This window comes from Podospora anserina, chromosome 3 (assembly GCF_000226545.1).
Source record: "Podospora anserina S mat+ genomic DNA chromosome 3, supercontig 1".
Lineage (NCBI taxonomy): Eukaryota > Fungi > Ascomycota > Sordariomycetes > Sordariales > Podosporaceae > Podospora > Podospora anserina.
In genome coordinates, this window is record NW_001914832.1 from 524,380 (window position 1) to 548,359 (window position 23,980).

The 23,980-nt window shown below is 54.0% G+C and overlaps 5 protein-coding genes across 5 annotated transcripts; 3 read left to right on the forward strand and 2 right to left on the reverse strand.

The window, feature by feature from the left end:
• Positions 1–465: 465 nt before the first annotated feature.
• Positions 466–2,509, forward strand: PODANS_3_1500 (uncharacterized protein; the record flags this gene model as incomplete). Its single annotated transcript, XM_001903385.1, has 2 exons — positions 466–1,422; positions 1,499–2,509. The coding sequence occupies 2 exons, from the start codon at positions 466–468 to the stop codon at positions 2,507–2,509; spliced, it is 1,968 nt and encodes a 655-aa protein (XP_001903420.1).
• Positions 2,510–3,468: 959 nt separating this feature from the next.
• Positions 3,469–5,015, reverse strand: PODANS_3_1510 (uncharacterized protein; the record flags this gene model as incomplete). The annotated part of the gene is made up of 3 exons (XM_001903386.1): positions 3,469–3,636; positions 3,735–3,968; positions 4,428–5,015. 3 exons carry the CDS (start codon positions 5,013–5,015, stop codon positions 3,469–3,471), a joined length of 990 nt encoding a protein of 329 aa, XP_001903421.1.
• A 2,160-nt stretch (positions 5,016–7,175) lies between these two features.
• Positions 7,176–10,193, forward strand: PODANS_3_1520 (uncharacterized protein; the record flags this gene model as incomplete). Its single annotated transcript, XM_001903387.1, has 1 exon — positions 7,176–10,193. The coding sequence occupies one exon, from the start codon at positions 7,176–7,178 to the stop codon at positions 10,191–10,193; it is 3,018 nt and encodes a 1,005-aa protein (XP_001903422.1).
• Positions 10,194–16,897: 6,704 nt separating this feature from the next.
• Positions 16,898–18,450, reverse strand: PODANS_3_1530 (uncharacterized protein; the record flags this gene model as incomplete). Its single annotated transcript, XM_001903388.1, has 2 exons — positions 16,898–17,691; positions 17,769–18,450. The coding sequence occupies 2 exons, from the start codon at positions 18,448–18,450 to the stop codon at positions 16,898–16,900; spliced, it is 1,476 nt and encodes a 491-aa protein (XP_001903423.1).
• Positions 18,451–22,512: 4,062 nt separating this feature from the next.
• Positions 22,513–23,109, forward strand: PODANS_3_1540 (uncharacterized protein; the record flags this gene model as incomplete). The annotated part of the gene is made up of 1 exon (XM_001903389.1): positions 22,513–23,109. The coding sequence occupies one exon, from the start codon at positions 22,513–22,515 to the stop codon at positions 23,107–23,109; it is 597 nt and encodes a 198-aa protein (XP_001903424.1).
• Positions 23,110–23,980: the final 871 nt, after the last annotated feature.

The window sequence follows — 23,980 nt, forward strand, 5'->3', positions numbered from 1 at the left end:
GGCCAATCCAACAACAACGTCTGGGTTAATTATCAGCATCTGTCATTTGCAATCATCACTATAGACTTTCAGCTTTCTACTCCATATGACGTTGCATTTATCGGTTGGCCGATGATCTCCTGAGTCTGTGACGTTCGAGCCTCATCTCTTCCTGCAGCACATCTGCCCCACATGGCGCCTCGACCAGCTCGACGAAGCGCGAGGGGTGTGAGGAAAAACTACAATGAGGCAAGCAGCATTGTGCTCGATGACGACGAGGAGCCGATTCAGGTCCCGGATAACGACAGGGATATCGACGACGACTTTGGTTCCGGATCCAACGGTGTACCTGACTTTGACGGAGACGGCCATGGCGCAGACGATGACCCTAGAAGCGATGGCGATGAGGTAGACGAGGATGGGAATCCAAAAACGACCACAGCTTCAAAGTCCCAACAAAAAGGGAAGCGGAATGCCGGTGCCGGCATGATACAGTCTCGCAAAGGCTTCCACGACATCCCCCACTACCCTTTGGAAACGCGCATCGTGACCCGCGTGTATGCCGGTCCGCTTAGACGCTATGCTCGCTATTCGGCCCTCAGAGATTCCATGTACGGTCCTGAGATCCCTCGCATCAGAGTTATTTGGGCTTTGGAAACCAAATGGAGCGCCTTCCCCGTTCTGCCTCCCAAAGCCGGCGCTTCAGAAGTCAGAGGCATCATGCCGAGCCCTTGGGTTCCGCAAGGCTTTGAGAAGAACCAGACATTAGCAGCATCAAAGTGGTATGAGGGGTACCACCTTCATTGTCCCGTTGAGGAGCTCCAGGTCTGCCATCACGTTGCCGCCCACCAGGGGGAAAGTCTGGTACCAAACGCAAATGGAGAGCTGGTGGCGCTGCTGGGGCCATGGGATCGCCAGCGAGAGTTCATTCTGCCTCGGCGCGGAAGCTTGGAGATAGCAGAAAACGGTTCGCCATTTACAGAGGATGATATCGTCACAGATGGTGAAGAAGCTCGATCGAGAGGGTGGATGATTGATGTTGGGGGCATTCCTCTGGCAATAGCTTGGGCACCTTTCTTCCTCAGGAACAACAGACAGGTCCTTGCGGTAGCTACCATCCCTTTCTCGGACCAAGATTCGTCCCTCGTCGTCGAAGAGAATTCCGGCAACCATAATGCTACTTCGGAGATCCAAGGATCTGTCCAGTTTTGGGAATTCGCTGCTGAAGAAGACAGCAGCAAGGAAGGGATGGCAACGCCTGCCAAACGACCTTCCCGTCTTCTGGGGGCAAAGTGCTTTTCGTGGGGCCGGCCCAAGCGTATGCAATTTTGTCCAGTCCCCATGGACGAGTCCGCGTCGCCTTCAACCAACGGCATTCTTGCTGTGCTGTGCAGCGATGGAAGAGTCCGCGTCATAGATTGTAAGGCGATCCATGAAGATCAAGTACCCGATTACGGTTCGTGTTGCCCCAAATAGTTCGGCCCAAGACGAGTGCTAACCCGTTACAGCTTGTATGGAGGCACCGATGGTCACGTTTGGACAGGACAATGACTACAACGTTGAGGTTACCTGCCTAACCTGGGCTAACACGAACCGCCTCGCGCTTGGTCACAGTGATGGATCAATCACGCTGTGGTCAGTCTATCCCAAGACGCTGCTGCAGCGCCACGGTGCTCACACGACCTACGTTATCGACATCTGCTCGGCCTATCCGTCGAATCCATATCTGGTCGCCTCCGTCCCCGTGGGCGGCTGCGCGACTTTGACCGACATGTCACACCCCAGCTCCGAGTTCACCTACTTCCCGGTTCCGGCGATTAGCTTCCAGCCCAATCTGCTCTGTTGGAACGAGTCGATGCAAGGCTTCATGGCGCTGTACCCCTCGTCCACTCCCAACACCACCATTGCGTTTCTCCATCATCGCTTCTTCGCCCAGGCCCGCAGCATCTGCACCGGTCCCAACACGCTAACCTGTGTCTCGGTTGGCACGACGCACCCTTTTATTCTTGTCGGCTGCGCAGATGGGTCGGTCTTCGCTTGCAACGCACTGCAGAAGTTGTTTAAGCAGAAAGGGGAACCACTGAGGAAACTCAAGATCTTTGAGCATGAATACAGACCAGTCGTCGCTACTCGGAGTAGCCAGGGCAATTCCATCCGCGGTGCAGTTCGGATACTCCAGGGATACTTGCCCGAGGTCAACGATGACCCGCGAACAGAAAAGAGAAAAGAAATGGACCGTAAGAAGAGGTTGGAGAGGGAGAAAAAGAGCAAGTACACAGCCAGCGGGAAGAAGAAGGGTAGGCCCAAGAAGAATGCTGGTCTCGAACCTGAACAGCCTGAAGAGGAGCACGACCTTGAAGGGGAGCTGCAGGAAAAGCTCGCGTCCAGGGTCGTAATCCACGAGCCACTGACCAGAGTCACGGCCGTTGCGTGGAACCCGAATACTAACTTCAGTTGCTGGGCTGCCAGCGCCATGGCTTCCGGCATCATCAAAGTCATGGACCTGGGCGTGGAAGACTTCAGAGCGTAAAGAGCTCAAGAGCCAGAGACTCGGCGAAATCACTCTCAGCATGGACCCTGCATACGGCTCATGAAGAGCCCCTGAATTGAGGTCGGATCGACGGGATCGAGAGTTGTGGAAATCGAGAATGGCCGTGTCGCAGTCGGCGTTCAGGGGCAGTCGCAGACGGGCTACGGGGTCGGAGCCGGCGACCGGGGTGGGTTGGCCCAGATGGTTCGCTGTTCAGGTACCGGACTCGCAAGCCCCGCAAAATCCCATGCTATCGAGAGCAACCTTCCGGAACCGTTCTTGAAAGGCCGTGGATTGCCAATGAAGATCTGGCCGGTTCCAGTTGAGCTCAAGTCTACAGTGGGTGTGCCTTTTTTTGACCTCATGAATGATACTCTGGCGAGCTACGTGCTTGCTGCATTGCAACAAGCAAGCACCAGTAGCAACGGTTTGTCAGTGTCGTGCTACCCTCCACATGCACCTTTGTCTCCCAATGTAACCTCAAACTCGGGCAGTTTGAAGTTTATGCTCTCGACACTCGAGATGCCCGGGAAAACACCACACCACCACCAGGCCACGGAACAATTGTCAAACGGCCAAACGGTTAGACGGCTTCCCGGGTAAGAGCGGGCTGTCTCTCTCTCTCTCTCTCTCTCTCGGAGGAAATACCCAAATGCCACCCTTCGGAAGGTGAAATGGGAAATTAGTTGCATTATCAGTGCTGCCCCTGGTCTACTTCGGTTGGATGATGAGCTATTTGGTACTTTGCTATGCAAATTAGATATGTTCAATATGCATACTCTCTGTATGTGTCTGGTGTATGTACGCGTCCTTTTGTCTTGTGGTTCGTTCGTCGTGATGAAGTGGTATCCAGTAACATGCTTCCATCAATACCCTCAAATTTCCTTTTTCCAAAAATAGTTTTATTTTTGGCGATGTCTTCTTCTCCTCTCATGCTTGCGTCCTGAGTTGAGCCGAGATCATGAAGCACACAATGCTCCGACACCGGTAGAATGGTGAAAGTCAAAAGCCTTTGTCATTCCGTATAAATGCGAGGCCGCGGCAAGCAAGACAAAGAGGTGGAAAAGCTGATGAGAACTTCCAAAGATGTCAAACTTTCCTGGGAAGCGACGCTCTGGGAAACGAGCCTATTCCATGTCTTTTCGTCAGTCTTCAACCTCTCTTTCCCTGTCCGCACCGATCTTGGTAACACAGGGAGTGCACCCGCAAACAGGAGAATACTGACCGCATATAGGAACGCTCCAAAAATATACAACGCCCCTTGGAAGATGACCCAGTTAAGACCCATTCTTTTGTTAAGCTCGTCGTATGTGTAGAGAGTGATTAACGCATGGATAATAGGCAATACCCCTGAGAGACCCAAAGACACGAACATGAGGGCACGGTAAGGCCTCCAAGCGGGAGTGCGGAAGTGGTCGAACCACGATACCATGATGCAGCCAGAGCCTAAGAGGCAGATCTGTATCGGTTCAGTCAGCTTCTCTTCAACGTCAAAACACCAAACACCTTCCCCCCTATCCAACCGTGCCCCTTTTTCGTCCAACAAGTGTTCCCCCATCCCTTCCTTACTTTTTCACAGTGACCCCTATTTTCAACGGCACCGCGCCTTTCCCCTGGCTATCTTGCGAACAACGCCACCAAAACCTCAAGCGAGAACACTATCACAACAACTCGAGTGAGAAGCCCCAGGTCTCTAGCGAGATGACTTCCAAAGGCTCAAGTGAGAGCGACACTGTTCCCCTCCTTATACAGATTTCCCCCATAACCTGACCAACAAGCACACACATTTCCCCTTCCATCTTTGCACAATCCCAGCCCAATTCTTCAAAACAGCACTTTCCCCTCTATCTACCTTATGTCCCCCCGCACACGTCCTACGAAACAAAAGACCCTCAAGAAAAAACGAAGAAAAACTTACCGCTCCCAGATACACCGTCAGCTTCCCAGGCTCGCACCAAAACCCATACCACAGCGCCGGCACGTAACTCCCCACTATCAAGAAAACGATGCCGGTGTAGTCGAGCTTGTTCCCCCACTTGGCCACCTTGTCCGAGTGGTTGCTAATCGCATGGTACGTCGCGCTCATCCCCAGGCACAAGAAGGCGCCCGCGAAAAAGCAGGAAAACACCAAGATGTCGGCCGAGGAGGCGGTGTCAAAGCGGGGGTGGATCAAGCGATACAGGTATGCGGCCAGAATGACGGAAAAGAAGGCGCCGAGGAGGTGAGACCAGATGTTGACTGATTCGTTGTGGAGGTAGAACAACGACCTGAAGGAGGCGCGGAAGGAGTACGAGGTTGGGCGGTAGCCGCGGAGGATGGAGGGGTTGTCGCGGCGCCATGGCTCAAGTTGGTCGAAGAGGAGGAGTTCGAGCCTGTGCTCGATGTCGGTGGCGGTTTGGACGATGGTTTCGGTGAGGGAGGGGCGGCGTTTGCGGAGGCCGGAGCCGGTGCCGGTGCCGGAGCCTGGACCGGTGGTGGCGGGATTTTGTTTGGCGGGGCCGGGCATGGCGGTTGAAGGGACGGCTGGTCGGCTGGCTGACTACCTACCCACTTTGGTGTGACAAGTGTTACTCTGGAGGTGCTCAGAGGCAAGAAAAGGGGCATGTAACGATATTTTGCATTTGTTGTGAGACTGGCTTCTGGGTTACCATCCGATCTTTACTTGATTTTATGTCTCTGTTCATGAACATACATATCGCTGTTCTGCGGGATGATGACGACGACCAGATAGACCAAGAATCCATTCCCTGCCAACAATGCTTCAAGATGGCATGGTTTGATGTGCTGTCTGGGCGTGGTTTTGTTGGGATTTCGAGTCGTTTGAAGGCTGTCCACCTGGCAGAGGTTGAGCGAGATCCACAATAAATGCCGAGGCCGCCGCAAACTGGGAGGAGCCGTTTGCATGTGGGAGCAGTTGCCAGCTTCAGCGGTCTCTACCGTAATTGACCCCGCTGTTAGTAGCTGCCTGCCCGTGCACCGCAGAGCACTAACGGGGTGTGCCATACTCCATAGGTACGTAGGGATAGGTACTCAACACCATCGATGGCCTCGACCCCCCAGGCTCCCCAACTCAACCTCTCAGAAATTCACAATGACGCGGCCCAACTTCCTTTACCCAGCCAAAGGTCCAACCAATATTTACCAGCTACCAGCAGATTATCCCTTTACCAAAAGTCACCGTTCACAGTGCTACCATTTCCGTTCGCTTTCATTCCGCGGTTCGCTGTTCGCTTACCTGTCCTTTCTCTCAAATCGCTTCCAGCAGCAAACGGATGTTCGATGCCGATCAATTGCACGGCATCACAATGAAAAGCTCTAGCCCCAACGGAGACCGATCCTCCATCCTGACCAAAAGCAAATATCACGGCATTTCTCACCCTCAACGCCCGCAGGTGCACACCAACCACCAGCTCTTCCCAAAAACTCAACGCAACGGTGTCATGTCCCTGGCATATTACCTGCAGACCCCGATAGTGAATGTGGGCACACAAATGGAACCATACACTGATGAGTCGGGTCTCGCCCCAGAGCAGTGTCGTCTTCGTTTCCTGGAAACAGATTACCTCTGGCAGAGAAGCTCGGGCGTTGCTACCAGCTGTTCTTATTACACGCCACTGTCTCCAGATACCCGGATCAACGAGAACCACGGTCAACTCTATTTCTATTCTTGGACATGCCAAAAAGTTCCCTGTGGAACCCTTCCATATGATGACCAACGACGACAAGTGTCAACTTCAGACTACCAGTCGGTTGTGGTGATGGCTTCAAAGATCGCATCGCCAACATGCGCCAAAGTGAAAGTGCAAATGCACTCCATCTCTTTCATAAGAGCCGATGCAGTGCGGCTTAAGAACCGCAGCATTTCACATTCTCATGCCCGTTTTCCCGGCCAGCCCTTTGGTCTTGGCTATCCGATGTAACAGCTTTGAATCGAGTCTCCTGTCTAGTGGACAACTACCGCCATCGCGCGTGCGGGCTAGGGAGTGAGAGCCAGCGTTCTCTCTGGAGGTTGGGTGAGGAGAGGACTTGGAAATCACGACGGTGTCGGTCCAAAAATAGCAAGGCTCCTCCCGCAACTTTGTGTTCAGAGTCAACTCGGTTTATTGCGGCCTTGGACCGCCGATGACCCAAACTGGCTTGACTACGCTATGGATATAGGCACAATTATTCACAGTGCAACCTTACTCTGGGGTTGTTCACTTATCGTCGTGTCTGGGCGCCTGACCGAGACTGGCCCATGGCCAAACGACGCCTGTTGACGGCCCCGGATAAATAAGCCGAACCATATCGCCATTTGGCTCTCACCCTCGTTGCTTCATCTATTCCATATTGCTCACAGATTGTCGCCACCAAACTCACCTCCACAGCATCAACCACATCACAGCTTCGGGCGTTCCTCGCGTTGTTCTGGGAGCGGGGCCGGTGCGTCGATATCATTGCAGGCTTCTATTAATACTCTCACCGGGGGTTGTGGTGAAGATGGCGACACTGGATATGCCATGGCGAAACGGGTGACGGGCAGGGGACGGGAGAAGGCGAGGATTGTGTATATCAACACATGGGAACCGCCACCTGATCCGGGCTCTTGAGATACACGACGTCAATCGTGAACCCTCAGGAGTCGACAACGATATCTCCCCCTCAAAACCAGCTCCGCCGCCACATCATGGCCGGATCTGTCTTCGCCCTGTCCCTTCTCGGCCTGGGCGCCGTTCAAGCTGCTCCATCGGCCCCGACTGTGGAGACTCGGCAAATCTGGATCGGAGATGGTGGAGGCGTGTTCTGGCCCGGCCCCGATCAACCCATTGCACCCTGTCTCGAGAACGGCTCCGGCGCCCCTCAGGCTCCATGCCTCCTCCCACCTATCCCTGGTGATGTTACCCTTCCACCCGGATTCTACCTCCCTCCCAAGGACAAGAGAGACGCCGAGTCGGTCGATAAACGTCAGATTTGGATTGGCGATGGCGGATCCCAGTTCATCCCAGGACAAGGCCCTCTCAAGCCTTGCTTGGTGACGATCCCCCTCAAAGGTCAGCCGCCGTGCTTGTTGGGACCAATCCTCACCGTGCCCAAGAACAAGAGAGGCGTCGAAGCCCGCCAGACACTCATCATCGGAGGCCCTCCGGGCTCTTTGAACCCTGGCAACCCAGGCCTTCCCGGGGGTGGCATGCCCGTCTGCCTGCCGTCTGTGCCGCTTGACCAGCAGCCTCCATGCATGCTTCCGCCCATCAGCGGCGGCGGTGGCGGGCTCATCCTGCCTCCCAACTGGCCTGCCCCGAGTTTCCCGCCCAAAGAGAAGCGGGAAGCCGAGGCCCCTAAGCCACCCAAGCTTACCCTCCCGCCTGACTATGCGACCAACACCAAGCAGGTGATTGTGCGACTGGAGGCCCGCCTCGTCGCCTTGCAGAATAAAAAGTACAAGACCAAGCAGGACATCGAGTTGATCAAGGATCTCAAGGAGGCTCTGCTCTACTTGGCCGGCATCACCAACATCTCAGCACCCCCTGGAACCGGTACTTCTTTTACCCCAGGAAAGCGCAGCGAGGACGTCTTCCAGCTCCTGCCCCCCGACTACATCACCAACACCAAGAAGGTCATCGAGACGCTGCAGAGGGAGCTGATCGTCCTGCAGAACAAGAGGCGCAAGACCAAGGATGACATCGCCAAAATCCAGGCTATCAAGGATGCGCTTCTCTACCTGGCCGGCATTACTCACATTTCAGCCCCCCCCGGGTCTGGCAGCACCTTCACTCCCGGGAAGCGTGATACCTTCAAGCTCCCCCCTGACGCCACGACCAACCCCAAGAGGGTGATCGAACAGCTGGAGAAGGAGCTGATCGCCTTGCAGAACAAGAGGCACAAGACCAAGGAGGATCTCCAGCTCATCGCTGATTACAAGGCAGCTCTCCTCTATCTGGCCGGCATCACCAATATCTCGGCCCCCCCTGGATCCGGGAGCACCTTCACTCCCGGCAAACGTGATGTCTTCAAGCTTCCCCCCGATGCTACCACCAACCCCAAGCGCGTCATTCAACAGCTTGAGACAGAGTTGATCGCCTTGCAGAACAAGCCGAACAAGACCAAGGCCGACTACGAACTCATCGCCGACTACAAGGCCGCACTTCTTTACTTGGCCGGCATCACCAACATCTCGGCGCCCCCCGGGTCAGGCTCCACTTTTACCCCTGGCAAGCGTGATGCCGTGTTCAAGCTTCCCCCTGATGCTGCCACGAACCCCAAGAAGTTCATTGTGCAGATCGAGAAGGACCTTGTGCTTCTCCAGAACAAGAAGAACAAGTCCAAGGCGGACCTCGAGCTTATTGCTGCCTACAAGGCTGCCCTCCACTACTTGGCCGGGATCACCAACATCTCGGCCCCCCCTGGGACTGGAACGAGCTTCACCCCGGGCAAGCGCGACGTGATCTTCAAGCTCCCGCCTGATGCTGCTACCAACCCCAAGAAGTTCATTGTTCAAATTGAGAAGGACTTGGTGGTCCTGCAGAACAAGAAGAACAAGACCAAGGAGGATTACCAGCTGATTGCTGCTTACAAGGCTGCTCTTAAGCACCTTGCCGGCATCACCAACATTTCCGCGCCGCCTGGGTCAGAGACTTCCTTCACTCCCGGCAAGCGCTCGCCTGTGGTTGATGTCAATGCCGTTGGCGCTTATGAGAAGCTTTGCCCCAACATCAAGGGTGCCCAGGATGCCCTCCAACAGATGCTGCTCAAGGACCAACTCACTGCCGAAGAGATGGTTGTCGTCCGGGCGCTTATCAACTTCCTCAGGGGATGCGGCGTTGAGCCCGGCGAGGGTCCCAGTTATGGCCCTATCTTGACGGTTCCAAAGCGCAACACCCCGGTGCTCTCTGCCGAGTTCGACCTTGCCGGTCTCGAGGAGGCCTACAAGGAGCTTCTCACCACAGCACAGCTCGCTACTGCTGCCGGCCAGCCCTCCTTCGCCAACTGGATCACTCTCTCCACCATTGCTGACATCCTCGAGCTGTATGGCGTGAAGGTCGACCGCTCCCTTCACGTTCTCACCCCTCTGCCGAAGCGCCAAGCCGACAGCATCACCATTGGTGGCCGGACCTGCAAGGTGATTGACATTCTTGGCCTCCGCGCTGCCCTTGCGGCTCTCCAGATTGCCTACGGTGAGGACGTCACCAAGGCTCCCACCACCATCTTCCTCATTCAGCAAGTCATTGTCACCGCGCTTCAACTCTGCGGCCAGTCAGTTCCGGGCTGGACCGTCATCGTCCCTGGCAATCCCGTCCCTGGTGGTCCCATTGTTCCCCAGCCCACTGTCCCCGGCGGACCTTTGGTTCCCGAGCCAAACGTCCCCGGGTCGCCTGTCGTTCCCCAGCCCACAATCCCCGGTGGTCCTTTGGTTCCTGAGCCATACGTCCCCGGCGCGCCCATCGTCCCTCAGCCTACCATTCCGGGTGGTCCACTCAAGCCTTCGGACAAGAGGCAAGCTCCTGGTCTGAGCAACGCGACAGAACTTCTTGCTGCGCTCAACATCCTCGAAAAGGCATACGGCACATACGGCAGCGGGACAATCCCGGTGCCTGTTTGGTTGATCATGGTGAATTTGGTGACGATTCTGCAGACGATTCCGGGAACGGTGGTGCCCGGGTGGCCAGTCTTGGGACAGGGTAGCGTTGTTTTGACTCCGTCTCCTTAGAGTGGTATCGGGGTTGGGAGTGTTATATGATATCCAGAGAAGAAGGCGGCGAGACAAAAAGGGGGCTTGATTCAGCGATGGGTCGGGTTTGCGGGTGGTGCTAAAATCCCCTTTTTGAAGTCTTTTTATTTATTTTCTTTTACTTTGTTCTAGTCAAGCTCGAGGTGTATCCCTATTTTTCCTTGACACACGCGCGTAATCTTTTTCGCGTCTGGTCTTCCCTGTTCTTTTTAGGCTTGATTGACTCCTCTTTTGTCTTTTGACCTGGTCTTTCCAGTCCAGGTACCATCTGTTCGTGACTGTGCTCTCAAGGTGCTGGTTAAGCTTATAGCTTCATACCATTGATACAGGGCTTTGCTTGCCATCGGTGATATGCCTTTTAGATCATGATACATTCCACGTGAACCCCCTGATCTCTTTCGTCTCATCACGCATGGTTTACTTCCATGCCCGGTTCAACAGCGTCAGCATTGGATAGTTACAGTAGCTCGCCCGCCATGAGACAGCACTGATCAAGTGGAAACACATGTCAAATCCTTTCATCTCAACCCTTGTCGCCGTCTTACTTACTCATATGAGAACCTAATCTTCATATTTTCACATAAGAATACCACGATCTCCTGTCGCAACAATAACAACCTCCCAGTAACGACTAGAAACTTCTCTCCGCATTACGCCCATCGCCTCTAAACCTCCTGCCATCAAGCTCCCGGCGTCATTCCCCCCCAATCGCTTGAGATCCTGTAGTGGCAATTTCCTCCGGGGATCCTCTCAACGGCTGGGTCCAAGGCTGACAGGTATATACTTCTGACACGTCCCCTCCCCACAGATGCCGTGGTCTAAGATTCGTCACTCCACGCCGTCAGAATGGGTCGACAGCGTGAAACTCAATACTTCTGTCAAGGGCTCAAGCTACCGAGCGACGAACTCCCACATGACATTACCATCAGACAACCGTGGCTTAAAATGGGTTGAGGGGGAAGATGACTCGTCCGTTTATCGGGATTCCCCGCAGGCCGTTGCTGAATCTATGTTGGTGTGCTTCTACGCGTAGGGATCGTATCGTCTCAGCCACAGAGGACTCGCGAGGACTTCGGATGCAGGCTTTATGCTTCTCACGACTGGGACCTATTCACAATTCTTGACCTACGTTCGACCTACGCTGGACCTACGATGGACCTACGATGGACCTAGCTGGGCCTTGGTGTCTCTTTTTCCAGCGGTCTTTGGACCTATCCTGGACCTTTTTGGACCTAGAATAATCATTTATCGGACCGTTGGGCCTTTCCTGGACCTGTTTTTCCCCCCCCCTTATCCGAGAGCTGTTCAGCCCTCTTGCCACCCCCCCAAGACTAAACCTTCTGGTCTAACTGAAGCCACTCCCCAAGCTCCGGAGAAGCTAGGTCCAACGCGATTGCATATACAAGTCCATGAGGTCCATTAGGTCCCTTTATTTTTTGTTTTGGGGTTCACAAGACAGACAGCTCCCTAGGTCCGCGCCACGTTTCACGCGGACCTAAAACGACTGGACCTAACGGTCAGAAAACTCGGGAGCATCTCCTCGTCGCTTGGTTTACTGAGGCGGACGACCAACTGAAGCCCCTTAGACCCATTGGCACTCGGTTTTGTTCTCCTGTAGGTCCCCACTCGTAGGTCCAAACGGGGGGGGGGGCGTGTGTGTGATGGATGGAGGACGTCTGGTGTTTACTTTGCTTCCATTTCCGGATGCAGCCAGCCCCTTTTACCACTTCCCCCCTTTGACCGAGTCTGAGAGACATGTAGACAACCTTGGAATCATGCAGAGGGGCCGCGCTCTTCTCCCCGGAACCGGCACTAGGTCCGGTAGGTCCCTTTCGCCGTCTCCCTCACGAGCACCTGACCCTCACAGCAACGGTTCGTGTCGCATCCTGGACGGACCTAACTCTCTTGTTCATGGACCTACACCACCAACCCACATCTGATCAGTCAGCAGCATCTTTTCCCTCCCGTGGAAAAGCTGTGCCACATCTGCCTAGGTACGGTAGCCCCTCTCCCTGTCTTCTCAACTCACATGAGCGACCGGCCGCATGCAGCTCCACCGTCTCTACTGCGCAACAAAAGCCTGCCGGGTTTTCCTCAAATTCACAATCATGCATCATGGATGGATGGTGGTGTGGGTTGTAGGCAAGGACCAGACCATAGATCGAAAGCATCTGGACCTTTTCCCATACCACCGTAGTGTAGGTCCAAGGCAGATAGAAGAAAACCACGCCATCAACCGCTTTTTTCAAATCAAGTTTCTTTTCTTTTTTTTTTCTTTTTTTGGGTAAGGGGGGGGGCGGACATATGGGGTGTGTTTGATGAATACCGTCGAGATAGAGGGGTACAAGCCGGGCATGCCGGCAGTGTCTCCTACTGGTTTTTCTAGTAACTGGGCACACATCTCCACAAGCAAGTGGGTTGATATTGCATGCTGCATCATGCTGTGCGGCAACCGATATTTTCTCTCTCTCTCTCTCTCTCTCTCTCTCTCTCTCTGCCTAGAATCTGGAGATAGCCACACAGGCAGACAGACAGCTATGGTGGAGAGATAATAGGGAAAATGCCCGTGATAGCCGGCCACACACACCACCTTTAGTTTGAGGAACCAAACCAAATTTGCTGTTGATGTGGTAGGTAGGTAGTATGCGGAGAAAAAGAGTCAAAAGACAAGAAAACTGAAGAGTTGCACTGCCACACCAAGGCATGGTCTGGTGGGAGAAAGTATGTACGCCAAGGAGGCGAAAAGCAGGAAACGAGATCCATCATGAGCATGTTTGTGGCTTGCCTATTTTACCCCGTGCTCTGCATGTTTTATCGACGGCTATACTCCGGTCGTTGGAGCTGCTGTGCATGAGGTCTGAGAGGCAGCAATCTGCAATCCTCGTAGGTTGGTTGACTCAGGCACCCGCCTACCAGCCAAGAGGGAGGTCGGAGTCGTCCCAACTCTCTTTACCTGAGCGGTGTGATTTAGACTTCCAGAATAAATCTCCATTCCCCTAGCTTTTGCCTAGGCAGTAGTATACTTATGCAAGATTCAACAACCTGGGCTGGAGGTATGCCGGCCGGCTGGTTCATCACATCTTGTCCAGTCCCTCCTTGGTGATCTTGGTCAAGATCTCTGCGGTCATCATTGTTCGGATATTAATTCCGGCAGCACACATGATGATGATGACTGTGTCCGCTCCTACACAGAGTACGGACTGACAAGCTCACACTTGTTGAGACGGACCGGACCGGGCTTACTCTCCGCGCCGCTCACCTTGGTGTTGGTGTCAGCCCCCAGACTCTCTCTCCGCAATATATGTAGGTTCGTACATAGGTCTGTCGGCGGCGTGGAGCTTACCGCAGACAGAACCGAACACGGCATAATATCAATGTGTGCGCTTGTGGCGCTGTTCACACTCAAATGTTTCCAAAAGCTTCGCAAGCTCCATGAAGAACGTCTTGATATCCCCATTCAGGCATGACTTTCACACCTTGGATCGTCAACAGCTGGAAATCAGAATCGGACTGGTGATAGCGCACCAGTAGCGCAGGTAACACCACGTCTTCCGTCTGCACCAGACCTGCAAGCCTGCGCCTTGACGGTTCAGATTTCCCCTTTCTTTGTCTCGTGCAGCATGGGAAGGCGGACTGGACTTTCAAAGACCCAGAGCCATATCACCCAACCCACATGCCATCCCAATATCAGAACAGGATGCATTGCCGACAAGCCGCTGCGTGTCTCTCTCACTGGTCGACTTCCCATCTTCACCGCCATGTTTTCCAAAGCCCAATCGAAAACGGCGGCGCCGGGTGGTTGTGCCTTCATGCATCTGCAATCGTTTGCTGCTTGATGGTTGACAGTCGCTGATTGGTGTCTGGGCCAAGAAAGCCGATGATGCAGCAAGAAAGAGGTGCTGTGTGGCAGCCCAAGCACGCTCCGGCGGGGACGCTAATGCAAGCACTTAAGCACTCGCGTCTTGATCCCCTCTCTGTCTGTCTTGTCTTGTCTTGTCTTGTCTGGCCTGTGGTGGCCCAGCTGGGAGCGGTTGCATTCGGGTCTGTTTCTTGTTCAGGCTTTGGCCCTGTCTTGTTCTGGTCTTGGTTTTCTTTGCTGATAAGCAAAAAAAGAGAAGCAGGAGAAGGCCCGAGGGAAGCTAGTGTCAGAACCCCGCTTGGGTATTGTCAAAGTGTCATGTCAATCGCTTGCTGTCAGTGCTAAGACAGGCTACGCACGGTAGGTCGCCTTTTTTGGCCACCCGTCCATCATCACCTCACCGACACCGAGGCCTTGGGAGAGGCGGCCCGGCGTTTTTGTTTCCTTTGTTTTCCGCCAGACCGGTTCCAAGCGAAGAGCAACACGGGAGAGAGAGAGATAGCGCCATCCACAGAGGCGGGACGGTTGCTAGTGACGAGCAGGAATTTCTCGAATTTCTCAGCAAACAGACAAAGAAATGAGCAGTTATTCAGATTGGGGGAGGGCCGATGACGCGATTTGTTCAAGGGGAAAGTGCCTATCACGTGTGGGCTGCCCCTCCGGTTCTGTCGGTCAAAGATCTGAGTAGGTCGTGTCGTATGCTGTAGACAAGAAGGAAAAAACTCTTCGGGTCACACACTGGCGAAGATCAGGAGAGGGAAATTTGTCGAGGCCAATCTTGGCGCCACTGGGTGTCATTGTGGTGACCAGTGGTGGTTGGAAAAGAGGGAAGCTGGGAAAAGGAGGGGCACGAGAGAGAGAGAGAGAGAGGTTGGGCCGATGGAGGGGTAAGTCGATGAGCAGCTCTGAGTGGCCCATGCTCCACCACACCGCCTGCTTTTCCCCCTTCAGTTATGAGATGAGGTGAAGCGTGAGGCTGCCAGCCATCATACTACAGGTATCATAACAAATAACAACCTGATCGACTTACTGGGTTGCAGCGTAGGCTGTAGCAAATAGCGCGCTTGCCGGAGAAAGCCCACCGCCTTCTCTGACTCTACAATGTTAATTTACAACTGCATCTGGGTCCTGGGAGAGATCACCGTCTGATTGGACCTCAGCACAGCACGCCACGTCGCCCTACATTTCTGGACAGCAGCATATACATCCGTACCATGCGCGCATGCATCATTCATGCATGCATGCAGCCCTAGATTTTTCCCCCTCTTCTCACTTGCCCCGATGTGACTGGTCCTCTACGCCCGATTGTGGTGCTGGTGTGGTTGCGGTGAGGTCCATAGTGGGTGGTATCGCCAATCTCCCTTCCACCACACAGCAAATAGGATGAACGGGTTGGGTGGAAGGCTGGCCGATGCGCGTCACCCAGACTGTTTCCTTCTGTCCCGTGCCTTTGTGACCTCGTCCGACGGGCGTAGATTGACTGAGATATCGGGACACAAGGTGTGTGACAGTGGCAACTGCAACGCGAGGCGACGGCACACTGCAACGGTACGGTACTTGTTTTCGACAGAACCGACCGAAAGAGCGACAGATGCGAGCCGTTTCCTTTGACCAGTCCAGTCATTCTTCATCATCATCCTCATCATCATCAGCATAGAGCACCAGTCACGTGTGGCCACTGCCCCTGAATGACCAGTTGCTGTTTGTTTGTTGTGGTGGTGCTGTTGTGTCCAGAATCACTGGACAGCAAGCCCAAAAAGTAATTGTATTTTCAAAACGTATGTAGTGTTTGCCGCGCGAGAAACAACACCCCACGCCGGCGTGTCTGGGCTCTTGACCCAAAAGCCGTGTCTAGCAATAATTTGTTCCCTCCCCTCGTCGCCATGGTTCCATCTCTGCATGTTAACCCCCCTTTCCACAAGAAACGTAAACGTAACGTAATAGTAATGGCAACCACAGCGAAACAAAAGCGTAAAAACTGGTATCATCATGCCTCGGGCAAGAAACAGAAAAAACCGCATGCCTCTCTCTCTCTCTCTTCCACCCCTTTCTATTGCCGATAAATGATGCTCAAAAAAAAACGTAAACATATTTCCAACGTCGATGTTTGATCCTGACTGCCAACACATGGCAGAGCCAGAGCAAAGAGAAAATTGATCCAAGTGTCCACCGGGGTATTAGATAGAAAAAAAAGACCACGTCAACAAAGCCCTTCCCCCCCTCCCCCCCAAAAAAAAGATCCGCTGCTCCTCCATGTCCTTCTTGGAACACGTGGCAGTGAAAAACTCCAAAAATGTATCCCATTCCCCATCGATCCGAGTGCGCCGATATTGATGCAATCCCTATACGGATAGTTATTCCCCAAAACAAAAAGAAGCAGGAGAAACACCGCCGACCGCTTTCTTTCCCCTATCCCCCAGGGTTTGATGTGAAACCCAACTCCACGCTTTGTATCCAAAAAAGACAAAATACCGTCCCGATCCTGCCCCACTTGTAGAAAATACATTTTGGTTTTGATAGAAAATATAGACATTGAAGAAATTTGGTTCCTTTTTGGTGTTCCGGGTCTGAAGTCGGCTTTGGGCGCTCCTTGCCGTGGCAAGAAGAAAACGAAAAGGCTACCGGGTATATTATATTCGAGAATGAATGAGAGAGACGCAAGAAAAATGAGATAAACGTTGTAGGTGATCAAGCTTTGTGTGCATGATCTTCGCTCGAGGTATCGAGCCGCGAGGGTCAAAAGACGAAAGCGAATAAACAGAGGATCCGAGGCAAGAAAGTCCAATCCTGGCTGAGGGGGGGGGGAGAGTCCAAAGAGTCCGGCTTAGTAGCAACCTTGCATGGCAAACAAGGGAACCTGATGATGGAATGGAACCGGGTGGTGAAGCTGCGGTGGTTGAGCAAACTTCAACATGTCCCAGACATACTGGTGCAACTGTTGGAACTTTGGTGGCGCGCATACCGGCTGGACAGGGACATGCAAGGGCTGCACTGGATGCACTGGATGCATATACTCCTGTTGGGGGTGGTAGGCCACAACTCTGGGTTCCTCTGGTGCCTCGTAGATGGGCGGGGTCTTGGCCTCTGGGATGTCCTCGAACAAGTCGTCTTCGTCCTCCTCGAGGTCTCCGATGCTTGAGCATGACGAGGTGAGTGATCCTTCGTCGGACGAGCATGTCGACTCTCCGTCTGACGAAGCAGGGGAGAGCGGCTCATCGTAGTCGAATTCGTCGTCGTCTTCAATAGCCGATCCATCGGCAACGTAAACGGTGGTGTGCCCCGGCGAGGCCGGCGGCGTCGACAGAACCTGTGCTGTCGGTTGTTCGGTGAACTGGGAGCAGGCGAGTATCCTCGCCCGCAGTTCGGAGAGGGTGATTCTCTGATCCGGGTTCCGGGTAAAAATCCTTCCAAGGATGTCGTTCAACTCGTCCGATACGGGAAGGATAGTCTTGAGAAAATCCTGGCTTCTCGCGTAGGCACGGTAAGTAGAGTCTTCATGGGATGCTTGCTTCCACGGGTTGCGCCCGCAGGTGAGGTTCACCAGGACGACGCCAAGGCTCCAGACGTCATTGGGGGCACAATAATAAAAAGGTCTCCTTGACGAATGGTCCAGGCATTCTGGAAGGGAAGGAAAAGAGAAGCGTTAGTGGGTGCCCAGGGCGAATTGACAGGAAGCTTAGAGGGGTGACACCTACCTGGTGACATGTAAAAGGTTGAGCCGCAGCCGTAATCATCGGACCGCTCCGAGGCAATGGCCAGGCCAAAATCTGCCAGCTTGACAGTCTCTCCTTGGTCAGATACCAGAATGTTTTCCGGCTTCAGGTCCCGGTGGTAAATCCCCAGGTTGTGGCAGTGCTCCACGGCGTCCAGGATCTGGAGGAAAACCCTCTTGGCCAGTTCATCCTTACCAACATAGCGGCCGCACTCGGTGATGTTGTAAAACAGGTCACCTTCGGGGCAGTACTCGAGGATAACGTAGGTGCAGTCAGGAAAGTCGATGATCTTGAGCATGGACACTACGTTGGGATGGGCTGAGGCGGTGTAGTGAAGCTTGATCTCCCTGGTCTGAAAGGCGACTTGACGACGATCCAGCGGGGTCCCGTCGGCATTGAACTTGCTAAGGCACTTGACGGCATAACGAACATTGGTGTGGATGTCGACAGCAGAGTAGACGACGCCATACGCGCCGGTTCCCGCGATGCCCGTCAGCTGGAGCGAGGGCGTGATGAACTTTCCTAACCTCTCCTCGGGGGCAACGGGCACATATCGCGGTTGCTGGTGGTGGGCGGCATGATACTGGTTTGGAATGGCACACCTCTGACCGAATGCTGGTGATGCTGGCGGAGTGGGATATCCGAACATTGGAACATGCTGCATGATCTGGGGAAGTGAGGTGACTGGGTTGGTTTGCGTTGTGAGTGGGCCTTTGCTTTGGGCAATCCGGCCTTCCAGGTGTTAAGAGAGTGCGGAAAGGAAACAAGTGTAGAAATATGTAGTCAAGAGAAGAAACAAGCTATTCCCCGAAAAAAAGCCTCGGCTTAGGGATGGGTTGTGTCCTCAAGAGCAGAAGATTTAAAATAAGGGCTTCCTTTGTTCTCCCACGGGCTGACCTCGGTGACTCTCCTCGGGTGAGCAGGCGCAGGTCTGGTGGCCGCGTCCGGGCTGGGCTGGTAACAAAGGTGCAGGCAGGTCAAACTTGAACCGAGTGAACGAGTCAAGCCGTCGTGATTAAAGGTGTGTAAGGTCGGCAGAAAGGTGAAGAAAAAGGAGGAGTCGGAGCAGCAGTGGTCGGCAAAGGGGTGGAAGAAGGGGAGTTCGTCGAGATTAAAGAGTGTCGAGAAGGGCGGTGGAAGAGGGGGAGTGAAGCATCGGTGATGCGGGCTGGATGGAATGTCGATGATATTTGTCGATACAGATAGCAGTGACTGGCTCGCCCGCTGGTCTCTGCCGCCCCGTTCTCCGTCAAAGGCCGGTACCAGTTGTGCCCCCCTGCTTCCCTGCCCCCTTCCTCCTTCTGCTTCCTGGTCCCTTGCCCTTGGCCATCTCTTTGAATTGCGTGGTTTCGCCGTCGTGATCCCGCGGCTTGATTGGCGGGCGAAGCCCATGTCAGACTGGGCCCGGTGGACCAAGAATTTTCTCTGATTGACCAGACATGGGTGGCCCCCGGTACGTATCTTGTGTGAGTGTGGCCCCTTCGATGCCCTGGATGGGCACAGGCCAGCACATCCTGTCTTCAGACCCATGGCACAATGCGCCAACCTATTCTTAATCTTGGGTGCGCGGCGCTAGTGGTGTGTGGGTGCTGGTAGTGCTGGTGCGTGCTCGGCGTGCTAGTGGTGGCCAAGATGGAGGGGCCTAATCCTCAAGAGGCTTTGCCGCTAATGCACAGCGAGAGTGATTTGTGACGACGAGCCATTACGAGGACAAGGGCTGGGCTGACACACACAACACACGCCCACTCCACGTCGCCCGCTGTCCACTCAGACGATGTGTGTGTCACTCACGCCCCTCGAGAAGCGAGAGGAAGGTGTGTCTTGGCTTGGGAATGGGGTGTGGTTCCATGGTCTGTCTGTTTCTCTCTGTCGGACACTCATCACTGGGCGACAGCGGCTGGGGGAAGGCAAAAAATGCCATCTGCCGCCGGTCTGTCGCTCACCCTGGGCAGTCTTTTCTCAGGAAATGATGACGGAGAATTCGATAGGCAAGCCGACTAATTGTGGCTCAGACGCTCTCAGACTGGGGCCGGCAATCTATCGAATCGAGCGAAATCCCTAGCTTCTGGGGAAGACGGCAACCGTCGAGAAGTTTGTGCTTTGCACGTGGTGACTGTTTGCGCGAAAAGTCAGCAGCTCACCAAACCAAGGGTCTCCCTTCCTGTGGCTCATCAGTTGTCGATGTGTCTCTCTTAAACTGAGCAACCGGGTCCGGTCGAGCCGCACCGCCCCTCAGTGCTCCGTAGTGCGGTTTGTCACAATCGTCAGTTGATGATGATGATGCCTTCCGTGAATGTTCCAGCGGACTTGGAGGGCTAGCAAAGCCGAGAGTGGCCCCTGCGCCTCTGATCAGAGTGGGAAGGGATTCACCAGACCTGCAGAGTGATATCCTCTTGCCGTATATTTGATGCGAGATAGGTAAGTAGCACGCCCGTAATATGGATAAACACCCCAAACACCCAGTCTGGCATCGGTGTGGTGTGCGGTATCACCTTGTCAGCGCTCAATGGATGTGAATGGGCGCACCTTGGCAGGGCGCCCGACGGTGGGTCGGCTCATCAGCTTAGCGATGAGCTCACACCAGAAGGCGGCCAAAGCCACCGATGTCTCGACGCCGTCGTGCCCAGCGGGACGATCACGCTCCACCAAATGGCCCCAAATGCCGTTGGATGATGGGGTCATTGAAATTCATCGTCATAAGCTATGTGTCTACCATTATATCCGAAAGGATCTGAAGGATGGGTCCCAAGGAAGGAAAAAGGCATCAGCACCAGCATCATCCAATCCGTCCGACGGCGCCTCGTCTGACCCAGAGGCACACCACTTTGCTGCTCTGGGACAAGTGAGGCTGTCAACCCCGGTCTGCTGCCCCAGAACTTCAAAATGGCCTGTGCAGGAAAACAGAACATCCCGTCATCGGTGGCTTTCCCAAACATCAACAATTCAAGCAGAGGCACGTGAATCGCGGGTGATATTTCTCGACGAAACATGACCAGTGTGCGAGGGTGTTTCATCGCGCCGAGGTACATTTCCTGTCTGGTAATCTTCGTAGGTGGTAGGCACGTCCAATATTGTATGTATCAATATCAATATGGTTGTAGATCTGTGGCACAGGCATCTGGAGAAAGCCGTCAGCTGGCAGCGTGTTGTGCCGTTGGTTGGCTTTTGACAAGAAGAACAGGCGCCCAGGCCGCAGGTGGCCGCTTCAACAAGAACGTCATATTTTCTCCCCCAACAATTCGTGTGCAAACCGCGGGCCGTTTGGACAGACCACCGTCGCAGGCGCCATCTCAAAAGCTGCCAAAAGGCCAACCCCGGTGGATCGGGGAGAGGGTCTTGACATCGGGTCACTGCATCATCCATCAAGCGGCTCGACGGTTTTAGTAGCAAGAGCAAGAGGAAGAGAGAAGAATATTGGTCAGGTTCGAAACTCACCGCCGTCTACACCCGCGAACCCTCATCGGACCAGTCAGAGTCTCTGCCTGGGCTCGGCTGAGATTGCTGGGTAGCACGATGGCAACCTTTCGTGCGCGGGAATCAGGTCCTGGACCATGGGACGCTTCGAGAAACCCTTCTGACAGACCAGTGGTCCAGTATTGCCTGCGCGTCACTGAACGGCCGGTGAAAAGCAACATCATCCACTTCATCCACATCATTGGCTGCGCCCGCAGAAACATCCGCAGCGCCACCAATCCGCAGGCGGTTGCAGAGGTCGCCCGTTGTTATTATGGCCTCGGCCCTCGAACGATCCGTGACGACTGCATCAAATGCCGATACTCACTCTAGAATTTCGGTAGACGAACCACAGCACCCGGATTTACCACACCATTTCCATCCTCGGAATCCAGGGAGGAAGCCATACAGTCAGAGTCTCTGGTCGTCTGATATTGTGCATGCCTTGGGACAGGCCGCAGACGCTTCTCAAACGCTGCGAAGGAGGTTAGTGGCGATCATGATTCACAGCAACACAGCATCATGCACTATCTGCCGGACCTCGCCCGTAGCCAGTCACACACGATCAGACATGGTCCAAGTCGCGAAGCAGGAAAGACAACAGCGTCGATCTTTGTTGAGGAGGGGTTCACAGGGTCTTTTCTCCATCATGCCATATCAACGGCCGTTTTGACGCTTGGCGGCACCGGCGGGGTCTCAGGTAGCATAAGAAAAGAAGAAAAGAAATGCCCTTCGAGAAACTCAGTCGAAACAACACCCCGCCAAGCGAAGGGGAAAACGGCACATCCCGAAACTGATGGTGGAATGTTGTGCTAACGCTTCGTCGTAAGCGAGCATTGCGAGTCTGGGGGGTATCTCGACCGATAAAAGCCCCTCGACTGTGTAGTCGATGCTACCATGTACGAAATAGGGGCTTGTTTCTGGTTAGTGCTAGTTGCATATCACCACCCTTCCACCAACCAGCCTCCCCTCGGTCGAGAATATTGACCCGTGGCCCAAGGCAAACATGGAGCATCGCGAGAGAATCTCGATGGCAGGAGGGGCTACAGGATTAACAAACAGTCACGATATCAGACTTTTGCATCATTCTGAAGGGATTCAAACCCGTGTAATCGGTTTCATTCGGCTCACCTCACCATCCGCAGGCGTCATGATGAACCGACGATCCTCTTTTTGGTGATCAGCGAGAAGGCCAGATCAAAGCTCGAGCGTCATAGCTGCGATACCAATAAGCATCTCACAGCGATGCTTATTCCATCACACCTATCGGAGGATGAGATCGACGCTGCGCCGCCTGCTCGTCGGGACTACTATCACACAACTCCCAAGGCCTTCCCGTGGGTGCGTGAACTCCATGTTTCCTCACCACCGGGTTGTTGTGGATTCTCGCACGGACAGCATCTCCGTGTTGAACCACCGGAGCAGGACCTCGCTCCGAAGACCCGACCCAGCCGATCGGTGGTGGGGGTCTGAGCTGCTTTTTGAACGACGTCTGGAACTCCAACCAAGTAGTAATAAATTGCTCTTCATATATTTCATCGTCATTTTGGATACACCACCAGAGGCACGGGCGGTACAGTTTGCTGATCGTGATGACAGTTACATACACCTCTTATCAAATCAAGTAGATCGTCACGCTCTTTGGTCCTCACATATTGCGAGGGAATCAACAACACCGAAGCCTGCTGCTTCTCTCCCCTTTGTGGATGAGAGGGTGATTTTTGCTTGCAGATTCTTTGTCAAGATGACGAGGATGGGCATGCCTGTTACGACAGGCAAGCTGTTTTGCACGAGACATCATACAGTGACGGCATCGTATGGGTATCGAATGCCCCGGAGTATAGTGTTCTTTGGCACTGTTTTCGGCTAACCCAACGATGACCTGTCCCATCACGTTATACTGGCTTCTCCGAGACCTAGCACAATGTCTATGGCATGTCTGAAAATCGGTGCGAGTCTTCCAGTCACGCCTTGGTCAGCATTCTAGGATGGACAGACAACCCTATCCTTTCTCTCAACCTTCGAGAAACTAGTTGTAGGATCTCCTCAAGCCTCTTCCCTGTTCCTTCTTCCCAGCCTAATTCTCAGGCCGTTCATCAGGTCCACATGGGACGTGCCAACACGGTCAATATGATCAAGCCCCATCCAACCAGCTCTCTAAGGTTTGCATCTTTTGACATCAAGTGATGTGTCGCTACAAATCTTCCCCGAGAAGTGCAAAGATCGGAGTTTGGCTGTTTGATGACCGAACCGGGCTGAAGTGGGCTTTTTTTGAGTTGGCTGGTGGCCGCCTCGCACCACAGAAAACACAGGAAAAGCTCAACAGTTAGACTCCTCTCCGAGCGGCTCGCAAAGTACACAATGGGCAGAATTACCACCTTTGGCATCTTCTGTACCTAGGCACTCAAACATCATCAAGGGAGGGCAACCTGCTCTTTGCCCCCTCTCCACTGCCGCATCATCCCAAGGCTCGGGGCCTGCCAACCAGCGGCACATTCAGAGTTGTCTGCGGCACGACGCTGAGAAAGGTCTCAAGAAGCATGAGGGGAAGAGTCGGCGGGTGTTGTGGAACCGGTCGCGAGATCTGGCCTGAGTCAGTCCGCCAGTTCTGACTGACTGTTGACTGCCGCCGCTACGGACGGTTATATGCTGTGTAATATGTGGGTGACGGCTGCACGACAACAGAAACAGCGACGACACCCCCCCCCCCAAAGATTTAAGTGAAGAGGGTTCAAGGACAT